Source organism: Sapajus apella, unplaced genomic scaffold (genome assembly GCF_009761245.1).
Source record: "Sapajus apella isolate SASKATOON/1434 unplaced genomic scaffold, GSC_monkey_1.0 scaffold6, whole genome shotgun sequence".
In the NCBI taxonomy this organism is placed as follows: domain Eukaryota; kingdom Metazoa; phylum Chordata; class Mammalia; order Primates; family Cebidae; genus Sapajus; species Sapajus apella.
This window is the reverse complement of record NW_022436946.1, coordinates 59432988-59451182: the sequence shown is the minus strand read 5'-3', so window position 1 is coordinate 59451182 and position 18195 is coordinate 59432988. Positions and strand designations below refer to the sequence as shown.

General features: G+C 41.4%; 1 protein-coding gene across 3 annotated transcripts in view; it reads right to left on the bottom strand.

The window, feature by feature from the left end:
- The window catches only part of RRAGD (Ras related GTP binding D), a 42957-nt gene that overhangs the window by 12362 nt on the left and 12400 nt on the right, over positions 1–18195 (bottom strand). For all 3 annotated transcript variants that reach the window (XM_032275266.1, XM_032275265.1, XM_032275267.1), the window contains exons 2-5: positions 10778–11073; positions 3726–3925; positions 2515–2629; positions 952–1094 (exon numbers count right to left, since the gene is read on the bottom strand). In XM_032275266.1, coding sequence (XP_032131157.1) covers positions 952–1094; positions 2515–2629; positions 3726–3925; positions 10778–11073 — 754 coding nt within the window. The remainder of the gene's footprint in view (positions 1–951; positions 1095–2514; positions 2630–3725; positions 3926–10777; positions 11074–18195) is intronic.

The window sequence follows — 18195 nt, the reverse complement described above, 5'->3', positions numbered from 1 at the left end:
TCTTTTTTTTTTTTTTTAAAGGAGACAAAGTCTTGCTCTGTTGCCCAGGCTGGAGTGCAGTGGCAGATCTCGGCTCACTGCAACCTCCACCTCCACCTCCTGGGTTCAAGCGATTCTCCTGCCTCAGCCTCCCGAGTAGCTGGGACTACAGGCGCATACTACTGCCATACCTGTCTAATTTTTTGTATTTTAGTAGAGACAGGTCTTTACCGTGTTACCCAGGCTGGTCTCAAACTCCTGAGTTCAGATAATACACCCACCTCGGCCTCCCAAAGTGCTAGGTATGAGCCACCATGCCTGGTCTATATTCTTTCTTATAATAATTTTCTTAATATATTTTCTTCTCTGTAGCTCACTTTATTATAAGAAATAGCATATAATACATAAAATATAAGAATATAGTATATAATACATAAAACATATAAAATATGTGTTAATCAACTGTTTATGTTATCGGTAAGGCTTCCAGTCAACAGTAGACTGTTAGTATTAATAACTAAGCTGGGGGGGGTAAAAAAATTATATGTGGCTTTTTGACTGTTCAGAGGGTTGGTACCCCTAACTCCTGTGTTGTTCAAGGGTCAAATGTAATTCCTGCCACATGAAATTGAGAATTAAATGGTGCTGGACACAGTGGCTCATCTCTATAATCCCAGCTGCTCAAGAGGCTGAGGTGGGAGGATCATTTGAGCCCAGGAGTGATCTATCCTGGACAACACAGGGACACCCCATCACTAAAAAAATAGTATAAAGGATATGATACATGCAATAAGATTATTAGCATAATCCTGGCATTTGCTCAATTGCATGCTAAATGATATATTTATTTAAAGATTTCAGTCATTTAAGACAAAGATACTACAGTTAAGTAAGTAATTGTAAATCCAAAATGCCTCAAAGGTTATGAAAGAAGGATGGCTTGACTGTGGCCTTTAAGCATGTTGTACTTACCCATAAATACAAGAGATGTCAATAACCACATCTATCATATCACAGCAGAGCTCATAGGTTTGCATATCGACTGGAGTACTATCAGTTGCAATATAAATTTTACTGACCACATCAAATAGAAATGCCTTTTCAATTCCAGAATTCTGAAATTAAAAAAAAAATACTGCCTTAAAGCAACAGCCAATTTCAGAGCATGTCATCACTACACAAAATTGAATGCCACTCTCAATGTAAAATACAAATGAGCAAAAATTAAGTTACTAAAAATTTTAATTATACCATTTTATTACAATTTAAACTTCACTGTCATAAACTTCTTTATACTGGACTTACACAAGAAATAAAAAGTAGAGGCCAGGCGTGGTGGCTTACATCTGTAATCCCAGCACTTTGGGAGGCCAAGGCGGGTGGACCACCTGAGATCAGGAGTTTGAGACCAGCCTGACCAACATGGAGAAACCCCGTCTCTACTAAAATTACTAAATTAGCTGGGCATGGTGGTGCACACCTGTAATCCCAGCTACTCAGGAGTCTGAGCCAGGAAAATCACTTGAACCCGGGAGGCAGAGGTTGAAGTGACCCAAGATCACACCATTGCACTCTAGCCTGGGCAACAAGAGTGAAACTCTGTCTCAAAAAAAAAGAAAGAAAAAGTAGAATTAGAATTATCACAAATTATTTATTTTAGGTAACCAAATTGGGCAGTATTTCCTAACTCTTAGAGATGTACACCTGCAGTTAGGAAAAGGCCAAGTAAAAATACTTTTATTGACTGTAAATTTAAAAATAAGTTTAGAAATGTTAAACAAACACACTCAAAATTGTGTAAAGACAGACTAAACGTGAGTACAGCCAACAGGTCTGCCTCAATTCAACTCGGCAGAGCCTACCTGGAGCTGGTAGTGCCTAGAGTTCATTCAGCACATCAGTCACAGCATGTTAAACTTATAAAAAGCTATTCAACAGTATGCCTCTTATCACTAAAGCCAAGTTTTATGTTCCGTACCTCTGGTGGGCTCTATTAATATTGAAAGATTGCCTACAACTTGAATAAACACTCCAATTATACCAGTGAAGTGCAGGAATCCATTTGAGTAGTTTATTTTTATTTTGAGAGACAAGTTCTTGCTCTGATGCCCAGGCTGGAGTGCAGTGGTGTAATCATGGCTCACTTCAGCCTCGAACTCCTGTGGTATACCTTCCACCACAGCCTCCTGAGTAGCTGGGACTACGGGTATGTGCTACCGTACCTGGTTAGTTTTTACATTTTTTGTAGAGACAGGATCTCACTCTGTTACTCAGGCTGGTCCCCAACTCACGGCCTCAAGCCATCATACCGCCTCAACCTTCCAAAGTGCTGGGACTAGAGGTGTGAGCCACCAAGCCGGGCAGGGAGTTAAATTTTAAAGGAGCTAAAACAACACATATGAGTAATCTTTAAAAGTAATACTTAAATGACCTTGGAATGCTATAGGAGCAATCAGAAATAAGAGCTTTTTCACTCTTGCAATGTTATTTTCAAATTCTACAAGTGACTCAAACAGGAGTATATTATTTACTTACTGAGATAAAGATGTTCAGCAAATTCTCCAGAGTTGGGAGTTGTGGAATCAGTTTCTGAACCACTTTGCTAAAAGCTTCAAATATTGAATGATCATATATGCTTGTCAGATAAAAGCTGAAAGAGGAAACAGTATTTCATCATGTTTTCCATTTGAATGAGGAATAGACTCCTTAGGCTATGTCAATGCACCAGTAATCTGCCTTCTGTATCTGTCGTCCTAACACATACAGTCCAGCCCCTTCAGAATTCAGTGACCTCGGTAAAAAACAAGCCATTCCTACCCACCTCCCAAAAAGCCTGAACGGTGTCTATTCCCATCTGCCAACAGGCAAGCTTAAAACTGCAGCAATCTGTGTCCATCCCAGCTTCCTGACATTCTGCAAGACAATCCAGTCCAGATCATCTTTACACAAGCCTCTTAGGTTGCCCCATTAGTAACTTATATTCTTGATATTGAAGCAACTAATTTTTTCCATTTTTCCAATTTACAAAATGAACGATGCATATACTACCCACAAAAAAAAGGATGGAGATGTTATTTTCCTTTGTGAGTATTCCTATTTGGATTTTCAGACTACTCCTTTACTTATAATTACAGATAATATCTTTTTTTTTTTTTTTTTTTGAGATGGAGTTTCGCTCTTATTACCCAGGTTGGAGTGCAATGGTGTGATCTTGGCTCACCACCTCTGCCTCCTGGGTTCAAGCCTGCCCCAGCCTCCCGCGTAGCTGGGACTACAGGTGTGTGCCACCATGCCCAGCTAATTTTGTATTTTTAGTAGAGACGGGGTTTCACCATGTTGACCAGGATGGTCTTGATCTCTTGACCTTGTGGTCCACCCGCCTCGGCCTCCCAACGTGCTGAGATGATAGGAGTTACAGATAATATCTTTATTAAGAACTGTAAACTTCAGCATTGACTAACTACTAGAATTATATTCGTGGGTTTTCTATAATGTGTTTTTCATGTGAGGGGAGAACCTTAGCTTTGACCATTTGTTAAAAAAACAAAAAACCACTGCTTTCACTAAAGATTAGCATTAGCACGTGCAAAGCTCGTTTTCCCCAAATCCTATCCCAATGTCTACAGCACAAAACAGGGTAAAGAAGGTAAATTACTGCCCATGCCAAGCCAGTCATGCTGACTCCAAACCCCAAACTTGCTTTCTTCCATCCTTTATTGGGATCCTCAAGGGGTTTCTGTTCTCACCTGAGGTGAATTTTTTCTAATCCAGCATCTGCAAGGTCATCGTTTGCCCTCTGGTGAATATCTCTTTGGGTTTCAATTTTGTGGTCATCTGACAGACCATCCACTTTATGAATAAACACCTCGAAGTTGATGTCGGTATTCACTTTGTAGGCCCTGGTCACCGTGAGGTGGAGCCTGGCCAGGGCTTCCATGTAATCGTCCTAGGACCAAAGGCAACACCTGTGAGAGAAGGCCGCTTTGCTTCCTGAGCCCCCCCGCCACACACAGTCTTCACCTGGAAACCATGTGGCTACAACCCCCCGAAATATGTTGCAAAGTCTCCCCTCAACAAGCTGGCTTCTTAGAATTCAAGAGGGAAAACTTAAGTTCTCTTAACAAAAAGAGGAAAAAGAAAGGCTAAAAAAATGCAGCTGATTTAGGTAGTTATGACCAAGGTTGATGACAGTCACAAAGATTAGAGTTGTGGTTTCAGGAAGAGAAACCCCACTCCACATAAGACCTTCCCTGGAATACTGTTTCTCCCACATTTTCCAGTCTTTTGTGAACTATAATGAACAATTAGAGAAAGAGGCATGATACGGGCCACTGGGCGGATGGGGAAGGAACTGGAGAGCTGGTTTAGTGCAGAAGTAAGCAGACCACAGTCCACAGACCCCGTGCCTGTTTCTTAAAAGTAAGTTGTATTGGAACGTGTTTATTTGCTTTCATATTGCCTAAGGCAGCCTTTGTGCTACAATGGCAGAGTTGCATAAGTTTCCTCTAGAGAAACTCCTCAGAGACAGTACAGTCTACAAAGCCGAAGATGTTTGCCATCTGGCCCTTTACAGAAAAAGCCCCTGGTCTAGAGTAATTGCCCCAAACAACACAATACTAATTTTTTTCTTCCCATGCCTATATAATGAACACCTGCGTATTTATCTGTTTAAAAAAGAAAACATTTACACCAAAGCCCTCTGTGTTTCTCCTCATCCTCCCAACCCATGCCATCCCTCTACCCGCTCATCCTCTAGACACAACCACCATCCCAAGTTTAGTATTTATTCTCACTCATGTATACATTAGTACAGACACAGACATCCCCAAACATCACATAGAATTCATTTACACTGTTTAAAAATGGAAAGAAATATTCAGTTGTATGGATAGTTTGCCTTTTTCATTCAACACTATGTCAGTGAGATTCATCTATGTTGAATGTTATGTAGTACATAACTATAGTGCAGTAGTTCCTTTTAATGGCTCTATAAAACTTCCTTTTATGGATGGTCTATAATTTATCATATATTTGCCTCCTGATGGACATTGTAAATATTTTCATGTATATGTGATTACAATGATATACAGTCTCATTGGCTTACTCTGAAAGGTGACTTGTTGGGTCATAGATAGGAGTTCCTTGACTGTACCTGGAAGGGTGTAATAGCATCTGACGCTTCAGACCCTCACCAGCAATTGGTGTTGTCGGATCTCTTATTTATTGCCAATTTAAGGGTGTGAAAAAGGTCTTGTTTTTATGCCAAAAAAAAAAGGGGGGGGAAAGAGCTCTGTAGGACAGAATCTAAATGCCTTTTCCCCCCAGTTATGACTACAAACCTGGAAAATACAGAAAGCCTATATAATTGGGGATGTTTTCTGGCATTCTTTCATGCTCCAAACATCAACAAAAATATATCCCTAGTCTCTAGATAAGCCAAATATAAATTATACAAATAGGAAACTATAAAGAGGAAAAAACAGCAAAAGGAGTCTGTAGGGCACCCACACGCTGAGTGCCAGATGTAGGGCTATGGAGGACCCACTGGATCGTGGGGTGTCCCTTATGCTGTGTTGAGGTGCAGGATCCAAGAGGAAAAGAGAGGACACTGAAGAACTGGTGAAGAGCATCTGGACTCAGGGGGCCACACTACCTGTGAGCAGAGATCAGTGGCACCCCCCAAATGCCCAAGAGCATCTGTATTTATTAGGTACAAGCGGGGGGCAGGGTCATGAGTGAGATCATCATCTATAGATTTAGTAATAGGGCGTGAGTTACAAGCGAGCGGACCACCCCATTATGTCACCTGGGCAGAGAGGTGGGCCGTGCGCAGCAGGGGGCTGTGCCGTGTGCAGTAGTAGAGGGTCATGTACAGAAAAGGGATCACCCCCATTAGGTCACCAAGGCAAGGAGGTGGGCTGCGTGCAACAGGTGTCGTGCATAACACTTCTTATCTGGGGGCTGGAGACGTCAAAGGATTTCTAATAGAAGGATACTGTAAGCTTAATGCAGTGGGAGCTGATAGACTTGTGCTCTTCTCTTAAGATATTTATGGGAGGATTCTTTGAGCTAGCACAGAAGCAAGAAAAGACTGACAGGGTGTACAGCCACGGTGACTGGTCACACCAGAGGGTTTCTTCTCCCTCGGTGACTTCCAGGATCTCAGGCCTGAGGCCTACTTTCCATAGGAACTGGTTGCAAGGTACTACAATTCCTTTATCAGGAGGAGAGGCACTTGCTCCAAACCTGCCATACAGCATATGCTTTTTCAGACAGGGACGCCACCGCCTGGATCTTTGGTTCTCTTCCTGATCTGGCTGTTTTCCCATGTACTGCTTCTGTTCTGTGACTGCTCTAGGCATTTCTCCTACTACAAACTACTATATGGTTATATAGAAGGATTATATAAATCAGCACTAAATGTGTCAGTACAGCTCCGACTACAATACCTATATGATTATATGGAAAGATTATATAGAACTAAGTATGCTAGATATATGTAAGCAGTAAGTTACACTTCAAGCACTAATTCTATAAACTAATATATGATTATATATGAAGGATTATATAAAGGAAACAGCTGAGCAATAACACTATAAACTAAGATATTCTTCAGGCACTAGTTGTGCCTGGGGTCTGGACAGTTCTCCTTCCTCGGTGTCCATGGGGGGTGTTACCCACAGGAGTCCTTCCTATCCTTAACACTCTAAAGAGTTGTTTAGAATAAAAAACAAAAGCCAGAAGCAGTGGCTTGCACCTATAATCCCACCTACTGGAGAGGACTGCTTGATTTCAAGACCAGCCTGGACAACACAGCGAGACCCCCATCTCTAAAAATATACATATACAAAGCCTAAGATTATATTTATATATATATATACATAAAAAACCAGGCTTGGTGGTGCACACCTGTAGTCCCAGCTACTCGAAGACAGAGGCAGAATTCCTTGAGTCCAGGAATTTGAGGTTACAGTGAGCTAAGATCGTGCCACTGCACTCCAGCCTGGGTAACAGAGTGAGAGCCTGTCTCTAAAAAATTAAATGAAAGGTGGATGTCAGGCACTGGGTCAGCAGATTAAGCATTAAAAATGAAAGGTATTACTGTAGGTCCCACATAGATGAAATTCTAGAAGAGGCAAACTGAAGTGTCAGAAAGCACTTCAGTGGTTGCCTGGGGCTGAATGTTTCAGGGGACCACTTGAGAAAGAACACAAGGGAACCTTTGGGGTAGTGGAAATACTCTATATCTTTAATGAGAGGTGGTTATACGGTATACACATTTGTCAGACCTGTTGAACTGTGCACTTAAAATGAGTGCATTTTATTGTGTGTAAATTATACCTCAAGAAAAGTGTTATTGCTGTCTTTAAGGAGGATAGTTAAAGGAACATGTCTGTGAGCAAAACTACCCAATGTCAAGAGAGAATCACATCTCCAAAGACTGGAAATTGCTATTCTAACCTTCCTGCCAAGCATATAAAATGTTCTGATTACCAACTAACTGATAAAGCAGCATGTAGCTACAAGGACTAAAAAGAAGAAAATACTTGATTGGTTAGAGCAGAGAGATTGCAGGTGATTTTTCCCATTGTTTATTACTTCCTATGACAAACAGACATTAAGGTGAAATACACTGCATAGTTTTTACTCTGAAAGTAGATCTGGGAATTATGGGCAGGTCACAAGCACCAGCACAGGTTAAGAAGAAACTCTCTTTTGGATCCACAGGCACATGTGCAATGGCTTCAGGAGAAATGGTGCATTCTGTAGGCTGCGGAGAGGGGCTGGGGTGTCACCATAGATCATGGGAACCACTCTTGCTTTCATTCTTTTTTATTTCATGACATTCTGTGAGGACACATTTTCTCCCTGGGGATATATTTATCTGGCAATTCTGTGATTGTGAGGAATTTACAAACAAAAAAATATGAGGTGTGAGACCAAAACAGCACTGCTTAGAAATAAAGGAAAGGACACTCAAGAGCTGCAGAGACACTTCCCTGAAGTTTTGATTTTCCTGTCAGTGCTTCTAATCACAACCCATTAAGATTCCTGCAAACATGATTTTTACACTCTGCTTCCAACAGAAAAGTATATTAGGTTTTGAAACTGCTTATTTAATTATTCCTTATTTTAAATAAATTACAGCATTCAACAATGTTTTTCCTACTCTTTATTTTTATGTGTGTTTTTTTTTTCTCTTTTTGAGATAGGGTCTTGCTCTGTCACCCAAGCTAGAGTGCAGTGACAGAATCATAGCTCACTGCAGCCTCAAACTCCTGGGCTCAAGTGATCCTCCTGCCTTAGCCTCCCAAAGTGTTGGGATTACAGACATGAGCCACTGTGTCCAGCCTCTTACTCTTTTTAAAAAGTATAATTTTAGAAAATGAACTCTCAAACATTCCTATACCTTTCTCTCCCCCACAGCTAAAAACAAAAACAAAAAAAACCACCCAAGAGAAGAGCCAAGCATAGTAGCATGCATCTGTCGTCCCAGCTACCTGGGAGGTTGAAACAGGAGGATCACTTGAGCCCAGGAGTTTAAGGCTGTGTTATAATCACACTTGGGAATAGCCACTGCACTCTATCCTGGGCAACATAGTGAGACCTCGTCTAAGAAAAAAAGAAAAACCTCGAGAAACAAAATTAAAATAAAAAGCACATTTACCAACCTAAACTGAAGGTTTGCTTTTAATTTAAAAATAGGCAGATAAACCTATTTTAGCCACATTGTAGCCAGCTTACAAACACCTAAAATAGATTACACTGGACATCTGAATTCCTATAAATACAAATTGCTGTATAAGCACAACATGATATTTAAGTAAGTACTTACTAACCCATTGTCTTGTAATGATGAGTCATCTGGTTGAAAATCTACTCACCCATGGGTAAGGACTACTACAGCTACCCAGTTCAACAACTACAGAAACAGCTGCTGCGTGACTTAGGGAGAAAAATGGAGGTGAGAAGAGACAGATGAGCATGACATCCCTGGAGCCTCCCCTTCCCTACAGCAGTGTGCACATACCCCCTCCGCTCCCCTCAGGCTCTAAGCTCCCTAATTTATGGTGCTGGCAGACCTGAGACAGTAAGGCAGGGGATACTGCCAAGACCACAGATGGTCCAGAAAACAGGTCAGTACAAGTGGGACAGTCAGGAAAGCAGCTGCTAACAGCAGACCTTGGACATGGTGTAGGTAACACACGCGTTTCTGGGGGGCCTATAGCAAGAGAGTAAACTGGTGATCACAGATCAGGCACTGGATTTGAAGTCTCCCTCCTCCACACCTCTACCAAAAAGGAAAGAAAAAACCCCTTTAACCATATAGCCATGCTCCCACAGCCATACAAGAACACAATGCAGCCGCTTGGGACTGAGAAGCTTAGTTGAAACTTTTGTTATTATATTAAACAGGCACCTAGCTCCTGAATGAACGTATGATCCTCTCAGGCAAGGGGAGTCTACCCAGAGGATGGCTCTCTAGCACGGGCTCAGAACCATATTATCAGGAATAGTCTTTGTAACACCGCAGCCCTACCTAGAAGGGCCAGGTGTGCTTAGCCAGGTGATGTACACCTGTAGCTGGCCAACTTGTCTCATTGTGGGTCCACAGTTCCAGGGAAATGGCACAACTTGAACCTCAGAGTTGGTTCAGCACATGCTGAGAAGGGCTGATGCCATTTATTCCCCCCGCCCCCGCCAGCTGCAAAAGGGAGCCCTTGGGGAGCCTTCAGGCTGGGCCATGTGTCCTAGGCACTTTGTAAGAGCCCCAAACATGGATAGTTTGGAAAGCACCAATACCCCTATCCTGCTGCACATCTCCTTCCTAAAATGTATCTGCCTGACACGCACCTGTGGTCCTACTGTCTCCCTTTGCCTCCTCCCCTTTACCCCAATGACAGTAGAAAAGCCCCAGAGTATTAAAAAATCCAGGGTGCCAAGGAGCCAGTGTGGAATGCTGGAAAAGATAACCTGATAAAGGAATGACTTGTGACTGGGAATAGTCACCAGCCAACGGATTCCCAATTCTTTGCTTCTAAAAAAGTGGAAGGAGAACCTACTCTGGAAGCCTGTTGACAAACTACTAAAAATAATTTTTCGTGATGGGAACCTGAGTAATTTAGGGGATGTAACTTGGAAGGAATCTAAGCAGCTGGACGAATCTGGAACAAAACTCACCTCATATCCACCTACTTACTTAAGTGAACAAAGTTTCTCGGTGCTTCTAACTAGATTAAAAAAAATAGAACTCATGCCAAATATTGTCTTATTCAAGCATGGATCCATCAAGTGGACAAAATATCAAATATCCATCTTAAGAGAGCTCTTTATCTCAAATTTTACTTTTTATATTTAATAATTATGAAATATATATTGTCAAGCAAAAATTATAATGTTTCAGAAAATTTTTCACACCTAGAACTTCATAGGAAAAATAAAGAGTTTAAAATGTAAACTTATATACATGTTTTCATTGCAGAGAACCTGTAATCTTTTGTAGATGCTGACCAAGGGCACCATAGGGGGGATGACATGTTTGGCCTGAATGGGCCCCTCCATCAGTGGGGTTTCCTAGGTCTATGATTTGCTGAAGTATCAATGGTTCCCTAATGTTCAGTGGGTTGACTGTTAGTCAAGGCTGAAGCCCTTTTTCTTTTGCAAAGTCTGAGAGCCCTGATCAAGAAACACTTGTTTGGCAGATGGGCCTATTCCAGAGTTTAAAAACCAAACCAAAAACATGGGGCGGTGTGGAGGGGACTGGCCGGGACATCATAGCCCCGAGACTGAGCTTTACCTGGGAGTCAATGACAAATATCAGTGCTCCTGTCCCCCGGAAGATCATCTCATAGTCAAACGTAGGGTCAAAAAAGTCGATCTGTCCTGGGAAATCCCAAATCTGAAAATTGACAAAGGAGCTGTTGGAAACATCTTCCCGGCATATCTTGTTAGTGCTCTCCAAGAACAGGGTTTCGTTGGGAGACATTTTGTGAAAGACAACTTTCTGAATAGACGACTTGCCGCTTCTCCTCAGGCCCATGAGCAGGATTCTCGGCTTCACCTCAGTGCTGAAGGGATCACTGAAGTCCAGAACTGGAGAAACCACAAAATGAGAATGAGGGTGAGATGCTTTCACAGCGGTTAATTAGAGGAGTTTCACTTCCACCTCAAATGTGATTTATGATTCACAGATGATGCTACTCTTCCAAAGAGAGCACTAACTGCATCCCTCCACTCACTGAGGGGACAGCTTTTGGTAAATGCAAAACACTCAACAATGCAGTCTTGCTACTTCTCACACAGTCCCGGGGGCCAGACACCAATATAATGCCACATCACAAGCAAGGACTTCGAGTGCGGAGAGAGAGATTTCCTCGAACACACTGTCTGTGGAAAGAATCCAGATCTGAGCATTCAGGAGCCATATCGTTCTCTGAGAAGTCATCACTAAAGAGATGCTTGTTGATGTGAGTTATGCCTCTCAGTCACCCTCCTCTGGCTAGCACTCTCCCAAGCCATGAAGGCCTGAAAAATGGGCCCTGGACTAGATGTCGCAGGTTTGGACTGTGTTACACAGCAGATGCCAAGTCTGTGAGAGGAGGACATCTCTCAGGCCCACCCTGGCTCGGGACCCCCATTCAGTAAGGTAGCTACTAGCCAAATACAGTATTTAAATTAAAAATAATTAAAATTAGAAATTCAAATCCTCCTCCTATGAGGTTTCTAGAGAAGTCAAATTCATAGACACAGAATGTTGGATAGTGCTTTCCAGGAGCTAGGTGAAGAGAGGAATAGGGAGTTCTTGTTTAATGGGTATGAAGTTTCAGGTGGGGGAATATGAGAAGGTTCTGGACATGGCTAGTGGTGAGGGGCACATAACAATGTGAATGTTATGTGGCTGTTGAGTACTTGTCACAATGAAACTGAGGAACCCCAGATTTGTATTTTGGTAAAATATGCATGACATCATAACATTTACAGTGTTAACCATTTTTGGTGGTGAGGGGCACATAACAATGTGAATGCTGCATCTGGCAGGTGGCTAACATATTGGATAGCACAGACAGAGCAGTAGACCCCAACTTTGGGCACTCAGGACTAGTTTCGTGGAAAACAATTTTTCCAGGGACCAGTGGAGTGGCGGGAGTGGTTTCAGGATGATTCAAGCGCATTACATTTATTACGAACTTTATTATTATTACTTGTCCTATATAATGAAATAACTCTGCAAGTCACCATAATGTAGAATCAATGGAGCCCTAGGCTTGTTTTCCTGCAACTAGACAGTCCCATGTGGGGGTGATGGGAGACGGTGACAGATCATCAGCATTAGATTGTCATAAGGAGCGCACAACCTAGATCCCTCGCATGTGCAGTTCACAACAGGGTTTGCATTCCTATGAGAACCTAATGCCACAGCTGATCTGACGGGAGGTGGAGCTCAGGCAGTATTGAGAGCAATGGGGAGTACCTGTAAACACAGATGAAGCTTCCCTTGCTCGCCCACCACTCCCCTCCTGCCATGCGGCCCAGTTCCTAACAGAACACAGACTGGTGCAGGTCTGTGGCCCAAGGTTTGGAAATCCCTGACATAGAACATTCTTATCCTCACAGGAAGTCCTAGAGGCCAGCACTACAGCATTCCCTGGTAACAAAAATCAATCTTAAAATCGTTTGCTAAGTGTCCTGGAGGCATTAGGCATTACTTGATAAAAGCAGTAATTGGTGTAACAGCCCCAAACCCTGTAGGGTTCTCTCTTTTCTTTGTTCTTGAAACATATAGTATTAATTCCACAATGTTCTTCAGTCCTAGAAAACCACTTAATTGCTAAGCAACCTTCCTAATTGACCAAGAGCCTGTACATTTCACAGAAGTAAGGAAGTACAGACCAATGGTTAAGTGCTAAGGCTCTGAAGTCAGCAAGACTTGGGGTTTAAGCTATCAGACCTTGAAAAAGATACTTAGCTTTAGAGACTCAATTTCAAAATCTATAAAATGGACTTGATAATGAAAATAAACATCTCATAGGGCTGTTACAATAAATGAGATCAAGGACCTAAAATAATTATTAAAACTAAGATTCATTTAGCAAATGTTGCTGGGCCAGCTGGATATCCACACACAAAAGAATGAAGTTAGACCCTTATGTCATACAAAAATTATATACATATACAAAATTTAACTCAAATGAATCAAACATCTAAATTGGAGAGCTAAAACTATGAAACTCAAATCAAAATCAACTAAGAAGGAAACACAGGCGTAAATCTTGGCGACCTTGCATTAGGCAATGGTTTCTTATCTATGACAGCAAAAGCACAAGCAACTACAGAAAGAAATAGATAAACTAGACTTCATCAAAAATTTTTAAAGTGAAAAGACAACCTACAGGAGAAAATATTTGCAAATCATACATATGATAAGAGTCTAGTATCCAGAATATATATAAAGAACGCTTATAATTTAATAATAAATGACAACCCAGTAAAAAATGAGCAAAAGATGTGAACAGACATTTCTCCAAAGAAACACTAAAGGCCAATAAACATATGAAAAGGTGTTCCATTTCATTAGCTCTCAGAGAAGTACACATAAAAACCACATTGAGATGTCACTTCACATCTACTAGGATGGCTATAATCAAAATGACAGATAATAACAAATGTTAGTGAAGATGTAGAGAAACTGGAACCTACATATGCCACTGGTGGGAATGCAAAATGGTGCACTTTGAAAAACAGTTTGGCAGTTCCTCAAAAGATTAAACATAGGCCGGGCATGGTGGCTCCCACCTGTAATCCTAGCACTTTGGGAGGCCGAGGCAGGCAGATCACTTGAGGTAAGGAGTTTGAGCAGCCTGGCCAACATGGTGAAACCCTGTCTCTACTAAAAATACAAAAATTAGCCAGGCATGGTGTTGGGCACCTATAATCCAAGCTACTTGGGAGGCTACCGCAGGAGAATCACTTGAACCTGGGAGGCAGTGGTTGCAGTGAACTGAGATAGCACCATTGCACTCCAGCCTGGGCAACAGTAACACTCCATCTTAAAATATATTCATACTAAAAAAAAAAAAAAATTGAAAACATTATGTCCAGGCAAAAACTTCTTCTGCAAAAAATGTTCACAACGGTATTATTCACAATAGTCAAAAAGTAGAAACTTCCCAACACCCATCAACTGATGAATGAATGAATAGAATGAGGTATATCAATACAATGGAATATAGTCTGGGCACGGTGGCTCATATCTTTAATCCCAGTACTTTGGGAGGCTGAGGCAGGAGGGCTGCTTGAGGCCAGGAGTTCAAGATCAGCCTGGGCAACATAGTAAGACCCCATCTCTACAAAAACTTTAAAAATTAGCTGGGTATGGCAGCATGCGTCTGTAATTCCAGCTACTCAGGTGACCAAGGTGGAAGGATCTCTTGAGCCCAGTGGTTTGAGGCTGCAGTGAGCCATGATCATGCCACTGTACTCCAGTTTGGGTGATAGAGTAAAACCTTGTCTCAAAAAAATATACACAATGGAATATTATTCAGCCATAAAAAAGGAATAAAGTAGCTGGGCACAGTGGCTCAAGCCTGTAATCCCAGCACTTTGGGAGGCCGAGGCGGGTGGATCACGAGGTCAAGAGATCGAGACCATCCTGGTCAACATAGTGAAACCCCGTCTCTACTAAAAATACAAAAAAATTAGCTGGGCATGGTGGCGCATGCCTGTAATCCCAGCTACTCAGGAGGCTGAGGCAGGAGAATTGCCTGAACCCAGGAAGTGGAGGTTGCGGTGAGCCGAGATCGCGCCATTGCACTCCAGCCTGGGTAACAAGAGCAAAAACTCTGACTCAAAAAAAAAAAAAAAAAAATTAGCTGGGTTTGGTGGCATGCACCTGTAATCCCAGATACTTGGAAGGCTGAGGCAGGAGAATCACTTGAACCCTGTAGGCAGAGACTGCAGTGAGCCAAGATTGCACCACTGCACTCCAGCCAGGCAACAGAGCAACACTCTGTCTAAAAAAAAAAAAAGAGAGGAAAGAAATAACAACCTAAATGTATAGAACTATAATCTGTCAATGAAAATAACTAAGATAAAATGTACAACGTAAAAAGAGACAACAACTGACATACTGTTTTATATTTTAATTTACAAAGCCCAGGCCTTTAAGTTAAATTCCAAAGATACACAAGTTCACTGAAAACCTTTGATATTTCCTTTCACTTTATTTGCCAAACACAAATGTTTCAAAATCTTAAATACTCCTTAAATTGTGATTTCAACTCCACCTTTTCTCTTTCAATTGTGCTCTTAAGGTTTCTGTTTTATAGATACAATAAATATGTGGGTTTATGGACCCAAAGCAGTTGCTTGGTAAATGCTGGTTAGACAAAAAAATATATAAAACATGGTTCCCTTCTCGGAGAATCTTAAAAATCCAGTCCAAACTGTGAGTCTTGGTGCACAGATAGGCAAAGAGATCATTGGAACAGACAGGGAATCCAGAAATAAACCCACACATACATGGACAACTGATTTTTCACCAAGAGGCAAAGAAAGCCAACTCCATGAAGAAATGATGGTCATTTTCACCAAATGACTGATGGGCCAAGTGGACATCCATATGCAAAAAAAAAAAAAAAATTTCCATCCAATTGGTCATAGTACTAACTGTAAGACCTAAAACTATGAAACTTCTAGGAGATGATTTTGCATTAGGCAAAAATTTCTTAGATATGACACCCTTCCCTAAATATTGGTAAACTGGATTTTATTGAAATAAAACTTCTATACCCATGAAACTTTAAAAAATAAAAATTAAAAAGGAAGAAAAGCACAAATCCAAAAATGAAAAAACTGTTGGGACTTAAGACAGCAGCGACTCTCAAAAAAATAGTAATAAAGTAAAATAAAAACTTCAAATGATATTGTTAAGTAATAAAGACAAGACACATACTAGAAGAAAGTATTTGTAAATCATGTATCTGGGAAGGGACGTGTAAGCAGAATACATAAACTTTCAAAACTCATTAATAAGAAAACAAATGACTCAACTTTATTTATTTATTTACTGAGACAGGGTCTCGCTCTGTTGCTGAGGCTGGAGTGCAGTGGCACAATCATAGCTCACTGCAACCTCTACCTCTCTGGCTCAAGCAGTCTGCCTGCCTCAGGCTCCAGAGGAGCTGGGACTATAGGTGTGACTCACCATGGCTCAGCTAATTTTTTGTAGAGATGGGGTTTCGCCCTGTTGGTCTTGAACTCCTGGCTCAAGTGATACACCCACCTCAGCCTCCCAAACTGCTGGGATTACAGGCGTGAGCCACTGTAACCAACCAATGACCCAATTTTTTTTTTTTTTTTTTTGGAGACAGTCTCGATCTGCTATCCAGGCTGGAGTGCAGTGACGCAATCTTGGCTCACTGCAACTTCCGCCTCCCGGGTTCACGTGATTCTCCTGCCTCAGCCTCCAGAGTAGATGGGATTTCAGGCGTGCGCCACCACACCTTGCTAATTTTTGTATTTTTAGTAGAGACAGGATTTCACCATGTTGGTCAGGCTGGTCTCAAACTCCTGACCTCGCGACCCACCCACATCAGCCTTCCAAAGTGCTGGGATTACTGGCGTGAGTCACTGCGCCCGGCCTCCAGCTGACCCAATTTTAAAAGTGAAATAAGCAAAAGATTTGAAGAGACAACTTGCCCAAGAAGATTTATAGAAGGTAAATAAGCACATGAAAAGATACTCAATACATCATTAATCATTATAAAATATAAATCAAAACTGTAATGAGATACTATTACCCACTAAGATGGCTAAAATTAAGAAAACAGAGTAACAAGTGTTGGCAAGGATGTACTGGTACTAAAACTCTCATACACTGCTGGTAGAAATGTAAAATGATACTATTTTGGAAAACAGTTTGGTGGTTTCTTAAGAAGTTGAACATACACCTATCATATTATCCCTTCCATTCGACTGCTGTTTTTACCTAAGAGAAATGAAAGTTTTTGTCCATATAAAAACATGTACACAAAGGCTCATAGCTTTATTTGTAATAATCAAAAACTGGAAACAACCCAAATGTCCATCAGCAGGTGACTAGATACACAAATTGTGGTGCTTCTCAGCAATAAAAAAAATAAACTATTGATACATATAACCTGGATGAATCTCTAATTATGCTGAGTGAAAGAAGTTATAACTCCTTTTTCATAAAATTCTTTTTAAAAATTGTAAACTAATCTAATCTACAGTGGCAAATAGCATATCAGTGGTTGCCTGAGAAATGGAAGAGGCAGCGCTGGGTGTGGTGGCTTATGCCTGTAATCCCAGCACTTTGGGAGGCTAAGGTGGGTGGATCACCTGAGGTCAGGAGTTCAAGACTAGCCTGGCCAACATGGCAAAACCCCGTCTCTACTAAATATACAAAAACTAGCTTGGCATGGTGGTGGGCACCTTTAATCGCAGCTACTCAGGAAGCTGAAGAAGGAGAATCGCTTAAAGCTGGGAGGCGGAAGTTGCAATGAGCTGAGATTGCGCCACTGCACTCCAGCTTGGGCAACAAGAGCAAAACTCCCTCTTAAAAAAAAAAAAAAAATAGAAATGGAAGAAGTAGTAGGCAGTAAGGAAAGGTCAGAGGGAGGAAGGGAGGGGTACGGGAAAACATTTGGAAGTGATGGATATGTTCTTTATCTTGACTGTGCTGACAGTTTCATAGGTGCATACATACGTGAAACATATCAAATATGTGTTATCTCAATTAACTGTTGTAATTGACAGTTACAGCTGCTATAAAAAATGTAATCTCAAGATAAGAACGGAAACCTTAACAGTTATAGTTGCTCTGCTATCACCTCCCAAACAGCAAGTGTTTAATCAACGCAAAGTAGAGGGAAATGCTTGTGGGCCAGGGAGGATACCCAGTGGATCACACAGAATATGAATGCAGATTTAAAGTACTGCAGAATTTGGATGGGTTGAGAGAAAGAGAGGCAGGAGGTCCTCCAGAAGAGGGAAGTCCAAACGTAAGCAAAGGCACAATGCCTTGCATGGAACAGGAAAATATACATGCAATGAGAACTCATTGCTATCATGTATGAAGGTGCCTACCATGTGCCAGGCATTATTTGAGGCACTCTACACGCTTCATCCCATTCATGCTCCTTCAAGAATAGATATTATCTATTGAAATACCTATTTCAATATTTCAATATTGAA